Consider the following 25,932-nt stretch of genomic DNA (forward strand, 5'->3'; position numbering starts at 1 on the left):
GTATGTTTCCATTTATACATGTTTTCTCATTCATAAGAATGTATGCTCCTTGAGTGCAACAACTGTGTTTGGTTTTTCCTACAATAAAAAAAGGTCCCCAGCACCTGGCATAGTTTCTGATAAGAACTTAATAAATGCTTGCTGATTGATTTACTACTCGACTTTAACCTACTTTTCCAACCCTATTCTATATGACTCCCCTTTGTGTACTATGGTCCAGATTGGCCTTATTTTTCCTCCACATGACAGTCTATCTCCCATGGCCATCCTTTTGCACAGGCGGGCCCTTCATACCTCAAATGTACTCCTTCTCCACCTTCGTCTTTTAGAATCCTTAGCTCTCTTTAAACTCATCCCAAGTGCCATGAGATCTTCCCTGACCATTACTGCCTCTAATCCTCCAATTACCTTGTATTGATTTTGTACCAACTAATATGTGTTCATATCATGTCTCCTGATAAAATGTAAACTCTTTAAGGTCAGGAATGGTTTCATTTTATCTCCAACATCTAGCATCGTGCTTGACATGTGGTAAACACTTAAAAATACTTGCTGGTTGATTGATTGAATACCATATGTGCCATACCAGTTTAACCAACCCTTGCATTGATACAGTAGATAGAATTCATACCCCAAATCTAACCCTGAAATTGGGATTGAGAGGTGTTCCTGGGAATTTTCTCTATTTCTGCTTATTTTCCAATTACTCCAGAAGAAGACTTGGAAACTTAATATCTGCTTTGGCTCCTGCTGTTGGATCTGCTGAAGAGAACCATGGGAGCATCAGCACTGGATAATGGATTTATATTTATGTTCACTGCCTCAATTTGTTTATGCTATACACTGGATTTCTCTTATTATGTCCAGGTAAACCAAACTAGGGCTAAATGGTGAATGCAGACTCCTCTTCTGAAGCTGGAGGAGTCTACCAGCCCTCCCCCATTTAGGCTAAAGAAGGAGCTTACCTATGTCACAGCGATTGCCCATATACCCAGGGGGGCATAGACAGATGACACTTCCCTCCCTCTCCTGGCAGGTCCCAGCTCCACATGGCTCTTCAGCACATGACCTAGGGGTGGCTGTAACCAGCAGGGGAAGAGCAGATCAACCAGATTATCTTGCCTCTTTGGGCAGCCACTCGGGCAGCCTGATTGACCTCTCAGATAAGGGAGCTGCGGTCTCTGGAGTTCTCAGTACACTTGTTTTGGGTCAATATGTTTCTGCCCAGCTTTGCTTTGTTAGATGTTGAATCCCACTGATTTTGTGTGGGCTCTGTGGGACTTTGAAAAAGACACTTGAGAAACAAAGGAGAGGTAGAAAGAGCCCAGAAGAAGTAAAGAAGGCAAACTGATTAGAAACCACTTTTTTTATACCTACTGGAGGGGTCTACTACATCATTTCTAATGATCTCATTTTCTTTCTGTGTTTTGAATACAGATAATCCAAGTCTATCTCTTTATTATGAACAGCTTCCCCTCCCCCCTTTCACACATTCACTATATTTGAAGTCAGAAAAAATAACCATACCTTCAGTTGTGGATTCTGATTGTTCTCTCTTGTCTGAGGAAGCTTGAGATGCAGTGGAAGTGTCTGTAGGGGAAGGGACTGTTCCAGCTCTTTCAGTCTCTTCCCCTGATACTATGGGACTAGAAGACTCAATTTCTGTTTGAGCCTCTTCAGGGCTCTGGGTTTGATGCCTGAATTCAGTCTCTGAAGCACTGGTGCTGATGACTCTGTCTGGCAAAGAGGTTTCACCTGAAACATCTGGCAGAGGCAGAGTTGGGAGTCCAAAAGCTTCCCCACTGGCTTCGGTCCTGTCTTCAAGACTCACAGGGAATTCACCACTAGCCAGAGGCACAGATGATGTTTCTAAGTCCACATCTTGGGTGCTGGATGTCTCTCCACTAATATCATGTGTGGCAGATGTTTCCTCAGAGATCCCATGAAAGGCTGATGAGTCTCCACTCAGGTCAGGTGTGGAGGATGGTTCACTGGTCACTTCCTGGAAAGTAGATGTTTCTCCACTTCCATTCGATGATGAAGACATGCCATGGTCAGTTTCATAAAATGCGGATGTTGTGCCACTTACGTCAGGAACTGCAGATGCCTCAGGATATGCTGATAACTCACCACTCACCTCGGGAACTGCTGATGCCCCTACCTCAGTTTCATGGGTTGTTGACATTCCACTGAACTCACCAGCAACAGAGGATTCCCCACTGGACTCAACAAAATAAGGGAGTGTCACGGTAGATCCTTCACCAAGTTCCTGCGAAACCGTTGGTTTAGTAACTGCTTCCACGAAATCTGTGGTAATCAAAGTGACTTCTGGAAATCCCAAGGCCTCTCCACTGCTGCTGGTGACTGCTGATGATTCTCCACTTACATCAGTGACCCCTGAAAAGTCACCACTGAAAGATGGTATGCTTGATGACTCTCCACTGGTCTCTATCAACCCTGGCTGTGACCCACTGAGATCCACACTTCCAGATATTTCCCCAGAGGCTTCTGTTTCTCCCGAAGGAGTTCCACCAATTTCTAAAACCCCAGAAGGTCCTTCTGCTGCCTCTTCTGCTGTTGGAGTTGGGGTTGCAGATTCAACCAAAGTTCTATCCATGAGAGATACTGTGGGAAAACCAGATGAAAGTCCACTGCTGTCATATTCTCCAGATGGCAGGCCACTTCCAATCCCTGCTCCTGAAGGTTCTCCACTGAACTCCACCGATCCACTTGGCAGGCCACTAAATTCTGGGGCACCTGAAGCAAGGCCACTGGATTCTACGATTCCAGAAGATTGTCCACTGAAGTCTACAATTCCAGAGAAGTTACCTGATAGATCTGCCTCCCCAGAAGGAAAGCCGCTTATTTCCACAGAGCCTAAACCTTCTTCTTTTTCCCTGAATGTAGTTGGGGTGACTTCAACAAAACCAGTATCAACAAATGTAACACTGGTAGATTCACCACTGCCACTTACAGTCCCAGAAATCAAACCACTAAGATCACCCACCCCACTCAGATCAGAGATTCCAGATGTGTCACCACTGAACCCAGGAACTCCAGATGGTTGCCCACTGATATCAAATACTCCAGATGTTGCTCCACTGAGATCAGTTTCTCCAAATGGTTGCCCACTGCCAAATAATACTCCAGATGTCTCCCCACTGATATCTGTTATACCAGAAGGCTCTCCACTGGGCTCAAATACTCCAGATATTTCTCCACTGACATCGGGTAATCCAGAGGGTTGACCACTGAGAGGGGGTACTTCAGATGGCTTCTGAGTTAAGTCAAAAATCCCTGATGTCTCTCCACTGGCATCAGGGAAGCCAGATGCCTGTCCACTGATCCCAAATATTCCAGATGTTTCTCCACTGGCCTCAGGAGTTCCAGATGCATGCCCACTGACCTCAAATAGTCCTGATGTTTCTCCACTGGCTTCGGGAATTCCAGATGCCTGCCCACTTATTCCAAATATTCCAGATGTTTCCCCACTGGTATCAGGCAATCCTGATGCTTGTCCACTGAGCTCAGTTCCTGAAGGTAGTCCACTAGCTCCTCCGCTAATGTCCCACTCTCCAGATGGCAGCCCAGATATTTCTCCTTGACCGCTAATTCCAATGGTTCCTTTCCCTTCCAATTGACTGGCAGTGGTTGCTGTGACCACTTCCACCAAAGTAGTATCAACAAGAGAGACAGTTGGGAACCCGGATGGAAATCCACTTAAATCAGGCAGTCCAGATGAGAGGCCACTTCCAAAGTCCACCCCAGAGTGCTCACCACTAAATCCAGATGGCAAGCCACTTGTTTCTGGAGTTTGACCACTCCCTAGAGTTCCAGAAGGCAGTCCCCCTAGGTCCAAATGTTCAGAAGCAGACCCAACTAAGTCATCTCCTGAAGGCAGTCCACTTACTTCAGTAGGGATAGACCAGCCACTTATATCTGTTTCCCCTGAAGCTGATCCACTCTCCTCAGGTAACCCAGAGCCCTCTCCAGATGAAAGGCCACTGAAATCCAGGCCACCAGAAGGCAATCCACTTACACTACCCTCAGAGGGCTGCCCACTTGTTTCAAACTCTCCTGAAGCTTCTCCACTAGCAATGAAGTCTCCACTCTCATCTGTAATACCAGATGGTTCTCCAGAAGCTGATGATTCCCCAGTGCCACTCACATCTGGAATACCAGATGGCTCTCCAAAGACTGATGGTTCCCCGGTGCCACTCACATCTGGAACTCCAACACTTGGGACACCAGATGGCTCCCCAGAGGCTGACAGCTCCCCACTTCCACTCACATCTGGAATTCCAACACCTGTAACAGTGACTGGTTCTCCAGAAGCCGATGGTTCCCCACTGCCACTCACATCCAGAGTGCCAACAGCTGGAACACCAGATGGCTCGCCAGTGCCACTCACATCTGGAACTCCTACATCTGGAACACCAGATGGCTCTCCAGAGGCTGATGGTTCCTCAGTGCCTCTCACATCTGGAACACCAGATGGCTCTCCAGAAGCTGATGGTTCCCCACTGGCACTCACATCTGGAATACCAGATGGCTCTCCAAACACTGATGGTTCGGCGGTGCCACTCACATCTGGAACTCCTGCATCTGGAACACCAGATGGCTCTCCAGATGCTGATGGTTCCTCAGTGCCTCTCACATCTGGAACACCAGATGGCTCTCCAAACACTGATGGTTCACCAGTGCCACTCACATCTGGAACTCCTACATCTGGAACACCAGATGGCTCTCCAGAGGCTGATGGTTCCCCGCTGGCACTCACATCTGGAATACCAGATGGCTCTCCAAACACTGATGGTTCGCCGGTGCCACTCACATCTGGAACTCCTACATCTGGAACACCAGATGGCTCTCCAGAGGCTGATGGTTCCCCGCTGGCGCTCATATCTGGAATACCAGATGGCTCTCCAAACACTGATGGTTCGCCAGTGCTGCTCACATCTGGAACTCCTACATCTGGAACACCAGATGGCTCTCCAGAGGCTGATGGTTCCCCACTGGCGCTCACATCTGGAATACCAGATGGCTCTCCAAACACGGATGGTTCGCCAGTGCCACTCACATCTGGAACTCCTACATCTGGAACACCAGATGGCTCTCCAAAGACTGATGGTTCCCCCGTGCCACTCACATCTGGAACTCCTACATCTGGAACACCAGATGGCTCTCCAGAGGCTGATGGTTCCCCACTGGCGCTCACATCTGGAACACCAGATGGCTCTCCAGAGGCTGATGGTTCCCCAATGCCACTCACATCTGGAATGCCAGATGGCTCTCCAAAGACTGATGGTTCCCCGGTGCCACTCACATCTGGAACACCAGATGGCTCTCCAGAGGCTGATGGCTCCCCAATGCCACTCACATCTGGAAGTCCCACAACTGGAATACCAGATGCTTCACCAGAGGCTGAAGTTACTCCACTGAAAGAAGGCTCTCCAGTACTTTCTTCTGGAACAGCACTAGTGAGAGGCCAAGATGAAGGACTTGCTGAAGGAGAAAAGGAAAAAAAAAAGACAAGATTTTATTGACAAGCACTGATAGGACCCAATGGCCCTTCACATCTAGAAGCCTGGGCCCATTGTCACCATTTTCTTTGCATTACTCGCTGTATACTGATGTTGGGATTCTTAAACTGGGGTCTATGGACACCTAAACAATTCAGAGGGTCTGTGAACTCTTATAAAAAAGGAAAATATTTTGATAACTGTATTTCAATACAATTAGCATCCTTCCTATGTATTTTACTTTATATATGTTTAAAACATTGTTCTGAGAAGGGGTCCACATACTTCAACAGACAGCTAAAGGTGTCTGTGATAGGAAAAAGGTTAAGTATTCTTGAACTAAAGACTTACAACATCCCTGGGAGGAGTAAAGGTGACCTACCACTGACGCTAACTCACTCTGTGTCCTTGTGCAAGCCACTCAATCTCTGAGAGCCTTAGTTTTTTCAAAATGGTGGTGGTGGTGGTAAGGACACTAGAAGTGATCTGTAAGGCCCTTTGTACTTCTCATATTTTATGACTTTGACTAGCAACACTATTACTATAAACTTATGCTATTAATACCATATTCAAAAGTATTTTCACAGGTATGTTCTTTCTTCTCACCTTAGGAGTAGGTATTATTTTATGGGTAGGGAGACTGAGGCAAAGACATTTAAATGAACTGATTCAGACTCATAAACTTAATCATTCCACAGATCCTTCTAGTCATTTTCCATTAGTAGCTTCAAATGCAGTCTAGATCCACCTGTATTTTCACTTCCAGCAGTGACTCTGTTTTTACTGAGCCCCTATGGGAATATGGGGCTCTTCCTGTCTCTCTTATCTTTCTGTCTGTATGTCTGTCAATCTGTCTCTTTGTGATGACTCCTGTACACAATATTTAGAGAGTGCCAGTGCCTGGCACATAGTAGGCACTTAATAAATGTCAACTGGATTAGATATAGTGCTACAATATATATTTAATTCACCCAACAGTTATTCAGTAGCTACTGTGTATAAGTTATCGTCCTAATACTGGGAATACAAAGAGAGATGCCACAGGATACCTGTTCTCAAAGAGCCTTTGATGATGCCTTTATGTAATTTGTCCCGTGATGAACTAATTATGGCAGATATGGGACAGAACCATTTCCTGGAATCGGTAAGCAATTAAGGGACCCCAGATGGTCCTTTGCTCAAAAATCTCTCTCTCTCTCTCTCTCATATTCTAGTAATTGAAGATTCCTGTGGCAATAACTCTTTGGGGATACAAGTAGTCTTGAGACTGGTTAAATCTCTTGATCATTCACACTGCAGGATCAAATGTTTTCATCAGAACAACTATTGGCTAAAATTGTCCTTGATGAATGGAAATTTTTACTAGGGAGGAAGGTGGGGAGGAAGAGAAAGAAAAGGAAAATTGTGGAATTTTGGGACCCTAAAGACTTTCAATAATCTGGTACTAACTTCTCACTTTCAAGTCAAGAGTAGCATAGGTCAGACTCTATCCATATAACCCTCTTCCCCTTGGTCCTGCCCAAGTACTCCCTCTCTATCTCTATACTCCCTTCTTTGAGGGACTATGGGATATAGAAGGCTATGGAGTCAGGGTGATCTTGTATATTTGTAGCTAATGAAAAGCAGATACCATTTCTGCTTTCTTTTCTATCTCAGCCTCACTGAATTGTTATACATATAGTATAATTGATTGGGGAATTAATTAAAGGTGGTGTGGATGCTGAACATTCTCTTTGAGTTCAGAACCTTAGAGATATGCTGATCTAGAACTGTACAGAGAATCGATAACTGATATGAGAAAGAGTACAGGTCTCTGGGATTCTCATGGAGATAAAGTATTCCAGACCTGAGTAGAGAAGGCATTGCTAGCATTGCAGTACAGTGGATTGAGACCTGGACTTAAAATCAGGAAGACCTGCCTTCAAAACCCACTTCAGACTGTTATTAGCTATGTGACCCTGGACAAGTCACTTACATTGTTCGTTTCAGTTTCATGAGGGAGTTGGACTAGATGGGCTTTAAGGTCCCTTCTAGCTCTAAATCTGTGATCCATTGGCTTAAATCAAAATGTTTCCTAGGAGGCATGGGTTCATGCTAACCTGAGAGTAATGAAGCATTTGTTGGAAAAAATTCTGTTTCCCACTCTGTCTGATTCTCAGGTACAGTAGTAATATCAAATTCTCCTCTGGATAGGACCTCCCCCTCCTTTGGAGCCACCTGAGTTGGAATCAGCTCTTCATCAATAATGGAGACCTGTGTGCCACCTTCTCCTTCCTTCAGAGAGGGCCCAGCTGAAACATTCAAGAGCAGATAGTGAGTAACTTGACTTTACAAGCAGGAAACTCCTACCTTGGATTACTCAGGGACCTGTCCCAGGAGACCCATTTAGGACATAGTTCTTGGTCCCTGAAGAAACAGGGACAGACAAGGGGGAGATTCCTCTGTAAATATGCACATTCTAAGCCACTCAGGCAACATTTCACCTGAGCTTTGATGGAAAAGCAGGAAGAGCTGAGATAATAAGCTCTCTGCCTTTGCCCCATGTCTGTCTGTCTGTCTCTTTCTTTGTGATGACTCTTCTGCCTCACTTTTGGATTGTAGGAACATCTAACAGGTACATGGCATGGAGGGTCTATAGCAGCATAGGGGTTGAGGGAGGTGACTATAAATATAAGTAATTCTTTAACATAAAAGGACCTTTCCTGCTGCATTAGGGAAAATTGGGTGGCATGAAAAGGATGGCACAGTACCTTGGAAACAGAAAGCATGGTGCCGGGATAGGGGATGAGGAAAGCCAGTCTGGTTGGAGTACAGGTAGACAGTTCTAACACCTGGTTTATCCCCACCACATGCAGAGCGGGGAGTGATGATAGGATAGCGGACGCTGCCGTCTGCCAGCCAGCCAGCATGGCATTTGTCCAGGCCCCGGCGCCAGGCGGCATAAAGCTGCCCTGTAGAAGCCAGGGTGGCATTGTGTTCTTTGCAGTATTCTTGGGCTTCTTGGAAGGTGAACAGCTCCGGTCGAGTGGCAAAAAACACCTCACCTATTAGGAATATACAATTAGATTCGCTTGCTCCCAGAGCCAAATACCTTGTCTAGAGGCACCCCTCCCCCATATCTCCCCTGGGCTCTTACAGGCATTTTCACACAAATGCACATATATTCAAAGTGTCATAATCCCTTCCTTCACACATACACTTGTGATTTATACCGAGTATGGCTCCAAACTCCCTGAGCATTGTGGGGAACTGCTGCGTGTGGAAGCTTCTTCCACCAACGTAGGTTAACTACTAGTCTATAACCCAGAGTCTTGGAGAGTAGGCTGGGAACACTGGGAAGTTAAGTCACTTGCCCATGGTCATGCAATTAGCATGTGTCGGAGGCAGGACTTGAACCCAGAGCTTCCCAGTTCCCATATTTAATTGCATCTCTTGGATGACGCATTCTCCTATAACTAGAAGCATTTTCTTCATTGGACACTGTGTGAGTGCTGCACACAAATGCAACATATACTTAAGCTCTTTTAGACCAATTAGTGTGCACATATGAGCGTGGGCAGAGGATAGCTTGGTGTTGGTGATTTTCTTCTCTCTTGTGCTGGGGAAGTAGCACTGGAAGTACTACACTGAGAGAGAAAGAGACGGAGAGAAAGATAGAGAAAAAGACAGATTTACAGACAGAAAAAAAGAGACAGAGAGATAAAGAGACAAACAGAGAGATAGAGAGACAGAAACAGAGAGAGAGAGAGAGGAAGGGAGAGAAGCAGAGGAAAAGAAAGTAAGAGACAGAGACAGACAGAGGCAGATACAGAGATAGATGGAATGTGGTGGCCTAAGAGAGAGATTGATCCACATTTTTTCTCCACTGGATCTTTTCTGACTCAGAGAGTTGCGTAGGAAGGACAGATGGTATTTCTGGGATATTTGCCCATTGCTAAGAAGCTCCATCCAAAATTCCTCATGTTAGGCCCTCAACCCATATAGACCAGAACTTTGGGGGTGTTGTTTCCATACCCAGTAGCCAGTCTACATAGCAGTATACATCATAGGTCTCTGATGCTGGGCGTAGGCCATAGGTCCTGACCCCTGGGCTGCTGTCCTTATCTCCGACACACGGGGTCCGGGGACTCACAATGGGGTATCTGTGGAGGAGAGAGTGAAAAAATGTTCAGCTTCTGACAATAGGAGACAGGGCTTTTGAAGCAAAAAGTATTAGTCACTTAAGGACTGAGAGGAGGAATGTCTTTGGCTCTTCAAATGGAAACATGATGAGGAATCCTGGACCTGGGACTTCCAGGCACAGAGAAACATGCAGCTTTGATACAACAGCATCATCATGAACATTAGCATCAGTTGTGAGGATGGATTTGGAGGCTTCATAGATGACCTGTGATTACAGGGAATAGCTTGGGAATCAAGATCACTAACTGAGCCGGAAAAGATTAAGAATGAGTGGGGCAGGTCTCTAGAGAAAAAGTAATGGGAAAGAAGGAGATGACTTCTCCCCCATCTACTTAGTGACTCTTGGAGGTATAAATTGTGAAGACTTATATTGAAAATCCTTCCTCTGTTTTTTGTCAAGATTGTCCCTGATTATCTCCTGTTCTTTGTTTTTTTGCTCTTGGCTGCAGAGAGAAATCAATAGCTATAGTTTGATTCTGGACTCCTAAGAGGCTCTTAAACTCCTTTTCTGTAGCCAAATTCTGCTGCCGAGACTAGAGGTCACCATGGTTGGGAAGTGCCTAGAAGTGTTGTACTGGTAGAGCTAACTTAGGAATGGGCTGCCTCAGAACAGACTAAATTCGAGTACAGTGTTGGAGGACCACTTTTTCTGGATATTGTAGAGATCATAGGATCATTGACGTGGAGATGGAAGAGAATAAAGAGGTCATTTTAATCCAACCCACTCATTTTACATTTGAAGAAAGTGTGACCTTGAGAAGTGAAGTGACATGAACCAGGATTCCTGATCATAAGACCATAGGTCCAGAACCAGAAGAGACCAGATGTCACTTTATCCTACGGCCTCGTTTTATAGACTGAAAAAACTGAAGCCCAAAGTATCACGACTTGCCTAAGGATTCCTGCTCAGATATAGGTTGGGTTAGATCTCTGAGGTCCCTTCCAGCCTGGAGACTGTAATTTCTACCTGAAGAGCTAAGGGACAAAGGGAAGCCCTGGCTCTGGGGCTCACCTGACTGTCTGGTCCTGCAGCCAGCCAGCATCGCATTGTTCATAGCCAGCTTCATAGGCTGCCTGTAGCTGTTCTGGTGTAGCGATGACAGCTCCCGTGGCCCTACAGGCCTGTTGGGCCTCTTCAAAGCTGAGAGAATATCTGGTGGAGCCTGGACGGTAGTGGAACACAACACCTGTTGGGAAAGAGAAGAAAAAGGGAAAAGTGGGTGGTGGCAGTGGTGAGGGAGATGCAGATTGAGACTTCTTTTCATTAAGTCTGGCAATGCTAAAAGCATACTTCCCATTTCTACTCCAAAGCCCCCACATTCCAAATCATTTTTGCTATTGCATCACACCTTTAGGTTTACTCATTGAATTAGCCAGACATGCCACTTGGTTTCAAAGACTCAGTTTTTTTTCTTCCTCATCATCATCATCAAACATTTATTATTGCCTGCATAGTAGGCAGTTACTGTTCTAAATGCTGAGGATTCAAAGAAAGGCAGACACAGTTCTGGCCTTCAAGGAGGTCACATTCTAAAGGGGGGACCACATTTGAACAACTATTTACCAACAAGATATACACAACATAAATGGGAAGTCACTTTGAAAGGGAGGTACTGTGGGGTGGGGTTCATAGATTTACCACTGTATCTGTTTCAAATGATTTTTAAAGTTATAAGAGACTTTAGAGCTCATCATTTTACAGGTAAGAGAACCGAGACCCATAAAGGTGAAGTGACTATAATGACAAGAGCAACAATTACTAGAAAGTAGTATAATTCTAGAACTGTGGATAATTGAAAAAAATTATTGTTTAATTATGACCAATCTGCTTTTTACCTTCCCACTTCTCCTTCTGATTTTGCCCTTACCTAATCCCTTATTCTGTGGCTGATAATTTTGAACAACTTGATTAAACCTCAGAACCTTGGCTCTCTTTCCCATTCCCTGGACTTCCAGGAAAACCTAAAGACTCTTACCAAAGGTACATTGATGGTTGTTTTCTTTTCAAGGGGGCTCTGAGGTGCTGTTTACACCTTCCCATTTTGTTGCTTTGAGAACGTAGGACCCCTTAACTGCTAAAGGATTCCCCTTTATTCCCCCATCTTTCTTTAATTTCTTAAAGTTTTCCATTTGCCATTCCTCATCGGTCATTGAATTGCTCTGTAGCTCTCATATTCTTCAGGCAAGCTTCCCACCAGGTGAAAGTTGATCAGTTAATAACTGATAGCTTTTATCCACTGGTTCTTTTTTCTAGCAGCTTTCTAGTACCTTTCCAACAGTCTACAGTTTTCCATATAAGATATCCACTCTTCCTACTCTTCTTACCAAATTGCACTTACCCTGATATATAATGATCACTGAAGAATTTAAAAAGAATATCACAGAGAGCAATGGTGAGACCTATGATAGGTATGAGTAGGCTACAACATGTAGCCAAAGAAGAACTTGTAAGAATAAGGATAAAACATGTCATCAAGGAGATGTAAGATAAGAAAATAGGATGGGCTGGTCAAATGGAGAAGGTGAGAGCTGATGGGTAGATAACCAGTACTCCACTTGTAGGTACCCTGGCAATGTCAGTAGAAGTAAGAAAGGCCTCCAGAACATTGGGTGCGTCTCCTGTGGTGTACTCATAGGGGGAGATCCTTCAGAAATGGGCAAGACATCCTTCAGAACAGCAAACATGGAGGGATTGTGATCTCAATCGCTAGAGAAAACTCCTAAATCAATGAGATCACATATCTTCTTGAGTTTTTGAATATTTGAGTATCAGATCTTTACTGCCAGATTTGTACGTCCACTATTTTTTATTTGCTTAGTAGTATATAGGCTTTTCTGATGCCTCCACAACAGTATTGTCCTTCTGAGATGCTGAGCCGAAAGGACTGATCCTAATTCTCTTTACATAGAGCCTATTCATAGGGCCATGGCAAGTTGATTCTAAATAAATAAATGATATGATAATCTATCTGTTGGTGCCAGTCCTTGTGATGGCTCTCCAGTGCTATGTGGGGTATTTCTAGGCTTCCCATAATAGGACTATCCAAAGACCCTCTGAATTCCTTCAAAGGGCTTGCAATCAAGTTAGTCTATATGATTTGAAGGATTTGTGGCTCTGTAAGATTATCTAATAATACCAAATTCTGCCTGTCTCCTACCTCTAGACCCATAACTAGGGTAGGGCAACTGGTTTTCAATCAGTTAGCATGTCAACATATTTTTAAGGTGAGATTTTGACAACGATACCCCCAAATGGGGAATTTTGTTCAACAGAAGTTCAATTGTTGAGGTGACCCTGATGGTGCTGGGGTTAATAGAAGGGTGCTGGTTGGATGAAGGTGAGATGGGCAAGAGAGGAAGCACTCATGGGAAAGTGCTGTGAGTACCCTCTAAATGTGTCACCTGGTGAAGGGTGCTTAGCACATAGTAGGTGCTTAATAACCATTTATTGGCTAACTGACTAAAGACCAGCTACCCAACCCTAGTTAGGGATCTGGGGGTGGGGGACAGGCAGTTGTGTCACATAGATCATGAGCTTGAGGCTGCTAAGAGAAGGCCTGAGAAAAGAAGGAGGTTCTACTTCTATTGGCATTTTTAACCCCCTTGAATTACAGAATTTTGGCTGAAAGGGACTTTGAAGATCATTCTAGTCCAACTACCTCCTTTTACATTTGGAGCTCTGACAAGCTGTGTTGTAACCAGGGCATAGACAGGGCAAGAATTTGGGTCTCCTGCCTTCCAGTCCCACGTTCTTTCCAATATAATTTATGGTGTGCATAGCACTGTGAATTGCCTGGCGATTTACCTGTTGGTGAGAGTGGGACAGCAGCAACTTCTGGAACAGCTGTTACCAGTGCAATCAAGTCCTCTCTTGTGAAGGCTGTGGCAGGTTCCAGCTCAGGGGTGACAGTAGCAGCCCCCTCTGTTACTTCACTGGGGAAAAGAGCATCACGGGAAGAAGCAGTGACCTCTGGAAGGAAGCCCCATGGTCTGGTGGCCTCCTCGGTCTCATTTTCCAACTCTGGGTAGCCTGTGCCACCCAGTGTCCAAGTGAAGGCTTCCTCAGGCTCAAGCCCAGTAGGAGTGATGACACTCTCTGAGGTGATGATGCTGCCTCGGGACTCCTGCTTGGTGACATTTTGAGGCAGCTGCAGTTCCACATCGGGCTGAGTGACTGTCTGAATAGTGATCTCCCCCTCACTGCTCAGCTCGTCAGTAAAACTCTCTGGTATGATCCCAACAAAGTCCTCCCCTGGAGTAGAAAGCAAAGGCCAATGGGAAAATCAGGGAAGCACATCTGTTGAAAGTCTCCCTCATCTCCCCCTCCCTTCAGCACTCCCATCTGGGCCATCCAAGATGGGCAAGGGGACAGGTTGAGTGGGCCCCATATCTAGAGTTACACAGATGCTTTCAATGATCACATTGTGTCTGGCCTCCATCTCTCAGATGTTGTTCTTGTTGCCTGTTTATGTGCCAGCAGAGACAGTGAAGAAACCATATGGCCCCACATTTGTGTACAAGTGGCATCTGCTTGGCCATGCATGGCATATGCTACTGAGAGACAGATTACCTCTGCTGGAAAATTCTCAGGATGTCCGAACTTTAGAAGACCACTTCTACTATCACTACCTCTTATTTACATGGTACTTTATGGGTTTTAGATTAATTGACAGCTCATTTAAATACATTTGCTCATAGAAGAGCTTCTAATGACAAGGAATCAATAAATCAAGTATCTAGGGACTGATGATGCCTCAATGGATCGGGCTAAAATTAAAATGTTAGAGCTGGAAGGAGCATTAAGCATCTTTAATCTAGTCACTTCTACAAATGGGGACAAAGGCTTGAAGAAATTAAGAGGCAGTGTGACACAGTTCAAAGTGGACTAGGAGGGGGCTCTTCATATGGGGATTCTGGACCCGCAAAGGTCCATAGACTTGGATGAGAATAGCTTTATTTTCTACTATTTTTAGTTTTATTTTTACAAACTTTTGGTTGTCTTTATAATCCCATGAATCTTATTCTATACATTTCAAAACGTGACTCTGAGGAGTCTGGACATACATAAACTTCTCCAGACTGTCAAAGGGGTCCATGACACAAGAAAGGTTAAGAATCCCTATTCTAAGGAGATATCAGTTTTAGCCAATGCTCTGCCACTAACTAGCAGCATAATCTTTGGTGGATCATTTAACTCCTCTGTGCCTCAGTTTCCTCATTTGTAGAAAAAAGGGACAAGAACTCTGATCTCAAATATATGAGAGGTCTATTTTGAGGATAAAATGAGACAATATATGTAAAAGTAACTTCAAACTGAATACTACTATACAACTACAAGGAATTATTGTTTGTGTTACTATTATTAGTGAGGCAGCCATTGTGTAGTATAGAAAACTGGCCCTGAAGTCCAAGAGACTGGAGTTTAAGTCTTGCCTGTGATACCAATGGGCTTTGTGACCCTGGGAAAATCAGTTAACCTCTTAGTGCTGCAGGCACCAAGGATAGAAGTTACAGAGAAGGTGCTAACAGGCATTGCTTGAGAGAGTTTACTCATCTAGGAGTTCCATATACCACAGAAGTTACAGACCCCCTATTGCTAATATTAATTAAAATGATCATAATGACAAATATCTTGCCCCCGGTCACATAGCTATTTAGTGAATGAACTCAGGTCTTTCATCTCACTGTTTGGTGATCCTTCCACTTGAAATAAGGTATAGCTAAATCCAACAATGAACTCTTATTGCCCCTAACTGGTACTGTCCCCCAAATTTGGGCTACTTTGTGGGTGATGGAGCAAATGCTCAAATACTCTTTGGAATAATGCAATCTTAGCTAGTGGTTACCACTGCATTGAGGGGAAACGCTGGTATATACCAGGATCATAGGACATAGGAGCCTATAGTCAAGACTAGGAGATATAGGTTAAAATTTCCCCTAGGATACAGGGGCATGGTAGAGTGGATAGAATGCTAGACTTGGCATTGGGAGGAACTGAGCTCAAATCCCACCTTTGGTACTTCCTAGCTATGTGATTCTGGAAAAATCACTTAACACTCTGAGTCTCTGTTTCCTCATCTATAAAATGGAGATAAGGAACTGTATAGGACCTACCTTATATAGTTAGCATGAGGTTCAAAGGACCTAATCTGTGTCAAGAGCCATATAAATCTGATTCCCTATAACACGGATGTGTACAAGAAGTCTTTGTATAAGATTGGGTGGTTTGTAGGTATCTGGCGTATGTACCCTTCACTACTTGGGGTCAGGAGTGGGGCACCTTTCACAGGTGATAGAGTTGGTTTTACAGTGATAAGTATTTGAATTTAGTGGCCTTTGGTTTTAGAAGGACGTCATTCTGTTTTCCTGTAAATCAGGCTTAATCCCACAGCTAAGGTAAGAATGTTCCCATCTCTAACTCTCTAAAGAAAAATATGGGTTTTTCTCCATTTGGGGTATTCCTCTAGCACCGGGGAACTCAATAGTTAATATGGTCTAGTTCTGAACTTTTGGTGATCACCTTTCTGTTTTGAATTTTTTTAACTGAAGACACTTTTCCCTAGCTGGTCTGCACTGCCCCCCAGCGTTGACATGGCAGAGCTGCAACAAGAGGAACTGAGTTTGAGTCCCGGAGAGAGAATTGCCTGTCATCACTATAAGTAAGAGCAGTAGGGCCCGAAGGCATGCAGAGGTGGAAAGGAGCAGAGATGCCCCTTTCACTGCCCATGGAAGATTGTCCTGAGGTGCCAGCTACAGGCTCAGGGCTGTGGGACACAGGGGAATCAAGCAGGTTCTTTTCCTGGGGAATTTAAGGGAGACAGATAAAGGCAAAGAGGTGTGTGTCTTAGATCAAGCAGCCTTGCATTTGGTGGTGAAAGGTCAGTGATTGTAGGGGAAAGAATAGCCAAGGCTTAGAGAGGTGGTGAATCTGCAGCCCTGCTTGGTTCCGAGTTTCTCTACCCGCTGTATTGTTACTGTGGTGTAGGTGGTATCTGGATTGATCTTGGGGTTATAGCTAGCACTGCCCCAGAGCCCAAGCACAGAATGTACCAGAACGGATGAAGTGAGTGTTGAATTTAAAGGATGTAGACAGATCTAGGCTAGCTTTGCCTTGTTGTTGTTGTTGTTCAGTCCTGTCTGACTCTTCAGGGTGTTCTTGGCAGATGCTGGAGTGGTTTTGCCATTTCCAGCTTGTTTTACAGATGAGGAAACTGAGGCAAATAGGGTTAAGTGACTTGCTCTGGGTCATACAGCTAGTGACTATCTGAGGCCAAATTTGAACTTAGATCTTCCTGACTCTAGGCAGGTGCTTTACCCATTGCTGTATCCTAGCTTCCCTATAGCTTTGCCTATCTGGATGCTTGCTATCAGCTGAACTTATTTTCGATTCCTTCTCCCTATAAGAAGGAGATATCTAAGGGGAGAACCATAGAATCATTCAATAGTAAAGTTGTAAAGTACCTTAGACATCTTTTAGATCAACACTATCATTTTACATATGGGGAAACTGAGGCCCAGAGAGGACAAGTGATTTGTTTCAAATTAATACCACAAATTAGTGGCAAAATTCATGTCTATTGATTTTCTCCCCAGTGTGGACTGGTATGTATGTATGGGGGGAAACTGCGGGGATAAGCAGTTATTTGATTGAAGTGCTAAGCCTATACCACTTTTCCTTTCTTCCTCTGCAGGAATTACTTGCCCTGTCCCCCACCCCAAACCCTGAAATTGCAAGAAACCTACCTGTGTAGCAGATGGCATCGTAGCGGGATAAGGGGTCCGGATAGCCTGTCTGATTGGCGTGCAGGTACACAGTCCTTACCCCTAGGAGGTTGCCCCCGCAATTAGGACGTGCCTTCGAGATGGGGTATCGGACACTGCGGTCGGCCAGCCAGCCAGCACTGCACACGTCCATTCCACTTTGCCAGGCCAGGTACAGCTGCCCAGTGGTTGCCAGCCGGGCTCCCAGGCGCCGACACTCATTTGCTGCCTCTTGGAAGGTGAATTTCTCCGGGGATGTAGAATAAAAGACTTCCCCTAGAAAGCACATGTCAACTAATGTGAGCATTTTCCTCTCTTCCTCTAATAGGACCTTATCAAAAACCCTGGTTCTCCAAGTGCCCAAAGTCTCGATTGTCCAGGCTCTTTTCCCCATTTCTTCATATTCCTAAGGCCACAGTTTTCCCAAGTGCTAAGAATCTCAGACTCCTATTTATCCATTCCTTTAATTCCTAGGTCCTCATTTTAGCAGGTCTTTGAAAGTCTCAGACCTTGATCAGTAACCCATCCCCCAAAGAGCCAGCTCCCACAGATTCAAGGCTCCTGATCTCCAATCCTTTGGGCAGGCCAATATCAAGAAAACAGAGAAAGTCAAAGGGAGAGAAGCTAAAATGACAAAGTAGTGGTTGAAAGCAAAGCTGGCTTTATCTGTGAGCAGAGTAGGTGTGATATGAGGGGCAGCAGGAAGGCTCTGCTGTCTAAATATATCTCCTCTACTGGTCTGTTTCTAGTACATGAATTCCCATGCCTGGAAATGAATTCCTGGGCTCCTTTTAAAATAGAAATTCTCCTGGGAGTCAAACATAGTAAATAAGGGCTGGACCAGATGACCTTTGGAAGACATCTCTTCCAAATAAGATTCTGTTCATGTAATGCCTGACATCTTAGTATAAATAAGCTTATCAGTTCTTTTCTCTAAGGCAAAAGGAGGTATGTGAGAGTACAGGGTACCTGCCTTGGAATTTGGGGAAATATCCCCCAAAAGGAGAACTGGCTAGTAAAAGGGAGGAGGGAATGGCATATGGCATATCCACTTCAGTTATAACCACAGCTTATCACATTTTCCCATCTGAGCCTGTGAGTTATGTAGTTATTTCCAAACTACTTTTTCCCTATTCTGATTGATGCCAAGGTCATATATGTCCTTAAAACAATTAATACTGCTTAAGTAAGGTCCAGGCTGAGGAAGTGAATGTAGGGGTACCCTGAGCATAAGCATGAAAATGGGCAGCTAGCTCTGTTGGGATGGATTTGAAAGCTCCATTTATTGGTTCAGGTGGAAATTCAGGTTCAGGAGTATATATTATGGCCACAAAGCAGAATAGGTGAATTCTCCAGATGGTAGGACACTAGGAAAAGTATTAAGAGAGAATAGGCTATGCTGCTCATTTCATTGCCTTGCTGGAGGAACAGACAGGGTAGGCCACCTCATAGAGCCCTGGGTAAATGCCCATCTGTTTTATGGCCCTGGTGATATGTCTTTTGGAATAAACAGACATACTTACCTTCCATCTCCTCTGCAAAGCAGTAAAAGCAGTACACATCATAGGTCTCATTGGTATCTCGGATGCCATAAGTCCTTACTCCAGGGAATTCATCCTTGTCTCCATAGCAGCCTTCACGGGGGGCTGTGGATAGGGTATCTAACAGAAACGGAGTGAGAGGGTATAGAAGACAGAATGAGAGGGGAACCAGCTGCAGGCTGGACAAAGCCTGCCTGTGACTATATGTACATGTATCAATGTGGCTGCAGATACGTATGTAGTCCAGTGGTGTCAAACTCAAACAGAAATGGGGGGCCACTGATGTATACATAAGGATCCTTGTGCTCCACATATGACTTGAGTTTTAAAATGTAATATTATCAATGCTTTACTATATATTTATTTTATTAAATATTTCCCAATTATACTTTAATTTGGTTCAGACCATATTCAGTAGGGTTGTGGGTTGCATGTGGCCTGAGGGCTGCATGTTCAACCTCTGGTATAGTCTACCTATTTATTCAACTATTTTTTAACATCTGTATTTTTTTTTAAGTATTTGAGAGGCAGTTAGGTGGCTAAAGTGTTAGGCTTGGAAGCCAAGAAAATCCAAGTTCAAATTCTGCCTCAGCACTTACTAGCTGTTTGTCTCTGGGTAAAATCACCAGACTTCTATCAGCCTCAGTTCCCTCATCCGAAAAATGGGGATAATCATGGTACCTACATCACAGGGTTGTTGTGAGGATAAAATGAGATAATATGTAAAGTGCTTTGCAAACCTTAAAGTACTATAGAAATGTTAGCTGTTATCATCTGGTCTTCCCATCTTCTCTGTAGGTTTTGTTCCAACTAGACTGTGAGCTCCTCCAGGGTAAGAAAGAATATTGCCTCTTACTGCTGTTTGTTACTATCTATCACTGATAATGCAACAGCAGTCACTCTGGAGGTGTTTGATAAAGTTTGCGTTGACCAAATGCCGGCTAAGAACAGTACTTGCTGGAATGAATCCATCATTCTAAGATAAAATAATAGGTTTTTTTTTGTGGGGCGTAGGGTCTGGACCTATGATTCCAGCTGTGTAAGGTACTCTTGGTATAGAAATGCCTTCTACTAATGTAGATCAACAACTCTAACTGACTCCCTTAGAGGATTAGTTGAGTTATTGAAAGGTTAAATGTCTTGCTCCTGGTCCCACAGCTAGAGTATGTCAGAGATAGGATGTAAATCCAGGTCTTCTGAATTCCAAGAAGGACCTTCTCTCCATTATAATATATTTATTAAGTATCCACAATGCACTCAGCACTGTACTAGGCAAGGTATTCTCCTGACTTTCTCTCCTATCCCAGTCTCCTAGTCCCTAAATCTTACTATTCTTCCACTCCCCCTTCTCACGTTTGGATCCTGCCGTGGAAAGCCTACCTGACAGTTTGATCAGCCAGCCAGCCAGCATCACACTGGTGGTAGCCATCGTCATAGGCAGCCTGCAGCTGCTCAGGGGTGGCAATGACGGCACTATTCTGTAGGCAAGCCTGCTGTGCCTTCTCAAAATCCAGGGTGTAGCGGGTAGAGATGGCTCTGTAATGGAACACGATGCCTGGAAAACACACACACACGCACACACACACACACACACACACACACACACACAGATGTCAGTCAGTATCTCTGATGCCTTGCTAACATCATATTTGGAGGCTACCTCTCTTTTCTGGGGAAAAGGATTCTCTGAGTCCCTTGGAAAAAATAAAAGTGGCCCCAGTAGATTTCTTAGTTGTCCTTGGATTTAAAGGCTTTCCTCTAAGATAGGGATTCTTAACCTCTGTTTGTGTCATAGATCCCTTTGGCACCCTGGTGAAGCCAATGGACTCCATCTCAGGATGTTTTCAAATGCATAAAATAAAGTACATAGAACTACAAAAGAAACCAATTATATAGAAATATAAGTTGGAAAATACATGTATTTTTAAAGCTCAAGTTCAGGGATCCTGAGTTCTCTGCTCTATGAATACCCATTTGGGATTATCTTTTGAGAAAGATAGAGTTGGTCATCTTCCCCAGAACTTCCTATTTGTCTTCTGTTGGGCAAAACCTGGTGACAATGTGGATTGGTGCCAGAAGTATTGCTGTTACCCCAAGAAAGACTATACATTCTCTCTGGGATCATAAAGAAAATAGACATGTAATATAACATTAGTCACTTTCTGTGACTTCTGAGATTACCCTGGAGGTAGGGCAGCATGACATAGTAGAAAGAGTGCTAGACAAAGAATTGTTGTTGTTACTGTTTAGTTGTGTCATCATTTGGGGTTTTCTTGGCAGAGATACTGGAGTGGTTTGCCATTTCCTTCTCCATCTCATTTTACAGATGAAGAAACTGAGGCAAATAGGGTTAAATGATTTGCCCAGGCTCCACAGTGAGTGAGTGTCTGAGGCTAGATTTGAACTCAGGAAGATGAGTCTTTCTGGCTCCAGGCCCTGCACTCTGTGCACTATGGTGTCACCTAGCTGTCCTGACAAAGAATTAGGGGACAGTATGATCACAACTCCGCGACTAACTTGCTAACATGCTATTAACTTGCTGTGTGACCCTAGCTAAGCCACTAGGCCTTAGTGTTCTCATCTATAAAACGGTAATGTCTTGAAGTAGTTTCTGGGAAATAAACAAGAACATGCATATAAATGCATTCTTAAAAGTATAAATGTGAAGTATGATTATTGTTACTTCAGAAGGTAAAATTGTGGGGCAGCCACCTAGCTGCTCCTGGAGTCAGGAAGACCAGAGTTCAAATTTGGCCTCAGACCAAGCACTTGACACTTACTAGCTGTGTGACCCTAGGCAAATCACTTAACCCCAATTGCCTAAAAACAAACAAACAAACAAAAACAAAAGCAAAAAAAGACCCCAGAAGATAAAATTGTTTCCTTTGGGCAAAGGACAGGTCATAAATACTCAGGGAAGGAAATCTGGAGAAAAAATGTCTTGGAACTATCATAGGATAATAGGTGGATCCTGGAATCATAGATTTAAAGCTGGAAGGGACCTCTGAGGCCTTGAAGTCCAACCCTCTCATATGTTTCCCACATATGAGGAAACTGGCACAAGAGATTAAGTGACTTGTTCAGGGTCATGTAACTAATATGTTTCTGAGGTGGGATTTGAACTCAGGTCCTCCCTGATTCCAAGTTTAGTTCCTAATCCAATACACCTGAGTTGGGATAGAGGGTTCCCATGAGGAGGAGGCAGGGGGACCCTCACCTTTCACAAGGACCTCCAGGGTAGCCTGGCTGTCCTCGATGCCATGCATCACCTCGCAGCGGTAGACGCCCGAGTCATTGGAGCGAAGGTTGTTGATCTCCAGCGTAGCGTCACTGGGGATGGCAGGGTAATTGGGCAATGAGATCTTGTCCTGGTAGTTACTGTTGACCCGCACACGCCCCTCCGTGGCTACCAAAAGGACCACTTCCTTCTCCTCCGAGAGGCGGCTCCATTTGATCCGGGGGGAGAGTGGGGGTGTGGAAGGGGCCGTCGTCACAGGGTGCACAGGGTCAATGAAATAGCAAGGGATGGTGAGAGAGTTCCCAAGGAGGACACGAAGGGGAGAAGGCTCTGGGATGCTCACACTCAGTGAGTTGCCATGGTCTAGAAAGGGGGGAGAACAGGAGAGAGATAGGCCATTAGCACCTTAGGAACAAACAGACAACTGTGTTATTCTAAATTAGGAGGAGCTACCCCCCTCCGATTCACCAACAGGGATAATGCCTTTGAGTCTAGTGCAAAAGCTTGGTGTGCTCTTATTGCCCAATGCATTGTCTCGTTTGACACCCTTAGCATGAACTCTACGACTGAACAGAGAGGCATCCTTTTCAAATTCCAAGTGATAAGAATTCATGAGAAAATGAGGCCCTGGGAAGTTCTGGTCAGTGAGCCTCCAGAAGGGCATTATGCAATTTAAAAAGATCCAGACAAGGTAAATGTAAACATTGGAGAATAGACTAGGTCTCTTTGCTTTGGAAAGACAAAGGCCGAGAGAAAATAAAATTAAAGACCACAGAATCCTAAATATTGCCAATAAGATAAACACAGACTTATTCACTAAATCCTAGGACATTAGAAATATCCCTTACTGCTTATAGAAGGTAGTTTGCAGATAAATAAAATTTTGAACAATGAATAGTGGAAACAGAAATTTTTTTGAGGTTGTACATGCCATCCTGAAAATGTAAAGCAGTTCAAGAAATTTTGGGGAGAAGACAAGGATATCTGGATCATATTCCTAACTTTTTGAGGCAAAAGACATGAATGGTAACTACTTATTGAGAGACCAATCAATCAATCAGTATTTACTAAGTGCATACTATGTGGCAGATACTGCACTAAATGCTGGGGATATAAACGCAAAAGTGATAGAGTCTCTGCCCTCAAAGAGCTTAGGAGGATACAATACAGATAGAGGAGTGGTAACAAGGGAAGGGAGTTTTGGCTTTATTGGTCAGGGATTGTGAATGGAGTCGGAGGGTAGTAGATTTTTATACCCTCTCTGGCAGAACCATGGTAGTTTTGATTTAATTAAAGCTCCCAGAGCAAGAACAAGATATTGGGAGAGGTGGTGCATATATGATCATGGGACACTTGGCAAGATGCTTGAGATGGGTGGGCCCTAGTGCCTTAATTGGTGAAGCACCACTGCTCCTCTGACTCTGAATGTAATTTCTTATGTTCTTATGAAAGAAATTAAGACAACTACAATGTCCAGCAAGTTATTAACGCTCCCCCCCCCCATAATATTAAGGAAAGGGCTTATGACACTGACTTACTCTGAGTAGTTGAATTGTGGTTTTGCCTGAATGTTGGATAATGAGGTTTTATGATGATATCATAGGCTCTTAGAGTTAAAACAAATAAACCTCAGAGATCATCTAGTCTAAGTCTTCCCTGAAACATGAAGCCCTTCTACAATGTTCCTAGTAGTCACTGAGTCTCTGCTTAGACATGTTCAATGATGGGGAACTTACAACCCATTTGATTGTGTATTTAAGAGGTTCCTTTCTCCCTGCTTCATATAGTTTCCTTCTTTTTTTTCTCTTTTTTGACTTTATCTGTGCCTTTAAAAAACTTTATCTTTCAATTTATCTATGCCTTATCTTTGTCTAGGCTTCCTGTCTCTCCAATTTAGCTTGTAAGAGCTGCTGGCATGTTCCAGTAGAGGCGCAGGTGGTATTGTCGTGGTATCAGTGAAAAGACCTCTGCCAGGATTTGTCTAATGATGTCAGATTACCCGACAGAGGCCAGTAAACGGTCCTACTGTTGTTGCTGTTATCATTGTTACTGATCCTTCATTTTTGAAGAGGACCAGTGACTTCATGAGAGTGATGTCTTGACTTGCATGTGACCTTACCACTCTGTTACTCCCACAACCTCTAACGAAGTAAAGTTCTGTGGTGTTACTGTGTATTGTGTCTGTATCAAGTAGGAATCAAGAAGGAGGAAGTAGAAAAAATCATCTCCTCATTGGTACTTCCCATGTACTTTATTTGAATAATTTCCACCTGCCTATGTGTCATATCCACTCAGTAGAATAGGTAAACTATAAAAATAAGTAAAGACTGGTCTTTTTCTTTTGTCTCTACATCTCCAAGGCCTAGCACAGTGTCTTATGCCCAGTTAGTACTTAATAAATGCTTATAGAATTGGAGTGGCACTCTCGTCCACGATGAGCAGATGAATAGAAGTAGCTTTTGAGAGGTTTCAATGTTTGGAGTACAAGACCAAAATGATTCTTGGATTAGATTGTATTTATGGGTCTGTTATGATGCAGACAACAGCTCCTCCATAGTTTTAGTCTTTGGCCAGGGGTGTGGCCAGAGGCCGTGGGCTGATAATCTCTGAATTTGGCTAGGCTGGCTCATCCTCCAATAACAGACATGTAATAGGCCCATACTTGGAGTCTTTCCATTTGGATAAGTCTTGTGAGGGCTGACTCTTTGCTGACCTAGTCTTTGAGAAGCTAAGGTCACCTCAGCCCTGAATCAAGCCTCTGGAGTACCTTAGGGGAGGACATGATCACTAGTTAGGGAGTTCAGGAATGTTGGAGCCCTTACCTGAAACTTCCACAGAGATGGCTGCAGTGATGACTCGAAAACTGAACAACACTAAGAGTAAAGTGGTCATAATTTACCTGGAATAGATAAAAAAGAAACCCAGAATTTGGATGGTTAACATGGAGTGAAGCCAAGGAAGAACAAAGGTCCCAAGGAAGACCCTCTAGGAAGGTTACACTCTAAAGCCAGAGGTGATATGGTAGATAGGACATTGGACCTCGAGTCAGGAAGACCTGAGTTCAAATTTGACCTCGGACACTCACTGTGTGATACTAGGCTTAAGTCTGCTTCAATTTTCTCATCTGTAAAATGGTAAAGAGCACCTGCCTCTCAGGGTTTTTGTGAGGATCAAATGAGATAATATTTGTGAGGCACTTTGCAAATCTTGAAAAGTGCTGTATTAACACTAGTTGAAATTATAATTCCTTCCCCCTAGTTAAAGAAAATATTCCTTGCAGTGACTCTTGGCCTCACAAAACCTTTAGAAGAATGAGTCTATGTAAAAACCAAACAAAAACAAAACTCCACTAAGGTAATATATAAAAAAATATTCCTAGGACACCTCAGTGCCTCCCATATATTAGGCACTAAATAAATGTTTTTTGAATTGTTCTTGCTGCAGTGAGAAAGCTCTCTCCCTCATGACAGTGATTAGTCTCAATGACCTCTAACCTTTTATAGACACCACTTTGTTAAGAAAATAAGTTTCTGTGATGTCTTTTGTCCTTATCTAATGGTCTTTTTTGGAATATACCAACAATGAACCCGTCCCATAACAAGAAAAGGTAAGCAAAACCAACCAAAATACAGTGACTGTGTCTGACAGTGCATCTAACTTTTTGCCCTCATGGCCCCCCACTTCTTTT

At 43.9% G+C, this 25,932-nt stretch overlaps 1 protein-coding gene across 1 annotated transcript in view; it reads right to left on the reverse strand.

The window, feature by feature from the left end:
• ACAN (aggrecan) overlaps positions 1 to 25,139 on the reverse strand; it is a 43,379-nt gene extending 18,240 nt beyond the window's left edge. The window contains 12 exon segments of the mRNA XM_078151143.1: positions 1,528 to 5,505; positions 7,622 to 7,813; positions 8,273 to 8,566; positions 9,537 to 9,664; positions 10,717 to 10,891; positions 13,510 to 13,956; positions 17,448 to 17,741; positions 18,989 to 19,109; positions 19,111 to 19,126; positions 20,387 to 20,561; positions 22,224 to 22,607; positions 25,067 to 25,139. Of these exon segments, the coding sequence (XP_078007269.1) occupies positions 1,528 to 5,505; positions 7,622 to 7,813; positions 8,273 to 8,566; positions 9,537 to 9,664; positions 10,717 to 10,891; positions 13,510 to 13,956; positions 17,448 to 17,741; positions 18,989 to 19,109; positions 19,111 to 19,126; positions 20,387 to 20,561; positions 22,224 to 22,607; positions 25,067 to 25,136 (6,274 nt within the window). The 5' untranslated portion in view covers positions 25,137 to 25,139.
• Positions 25,140 to 25,932: the final 793 nt, after the last annotated feature.

Source organism: Phascolarctos cinereus, unplaced genomic scaffold (assembly GCF_003287225.1).
Source record: "Phascolarctos cinereus isolate Bilbo 61053 unplaced genomic scaffold, phaCin_HiC Scaffold_3;HRSCAF=262, whole genome shotgun sequence".
NCBI classification, from domain to species: Eukaryota; Metazoa; Chordata; class Mammalia; order Diprotodontia; family Phascolarctidae; genus Phascolarctos; species Phascolarctos cinereus.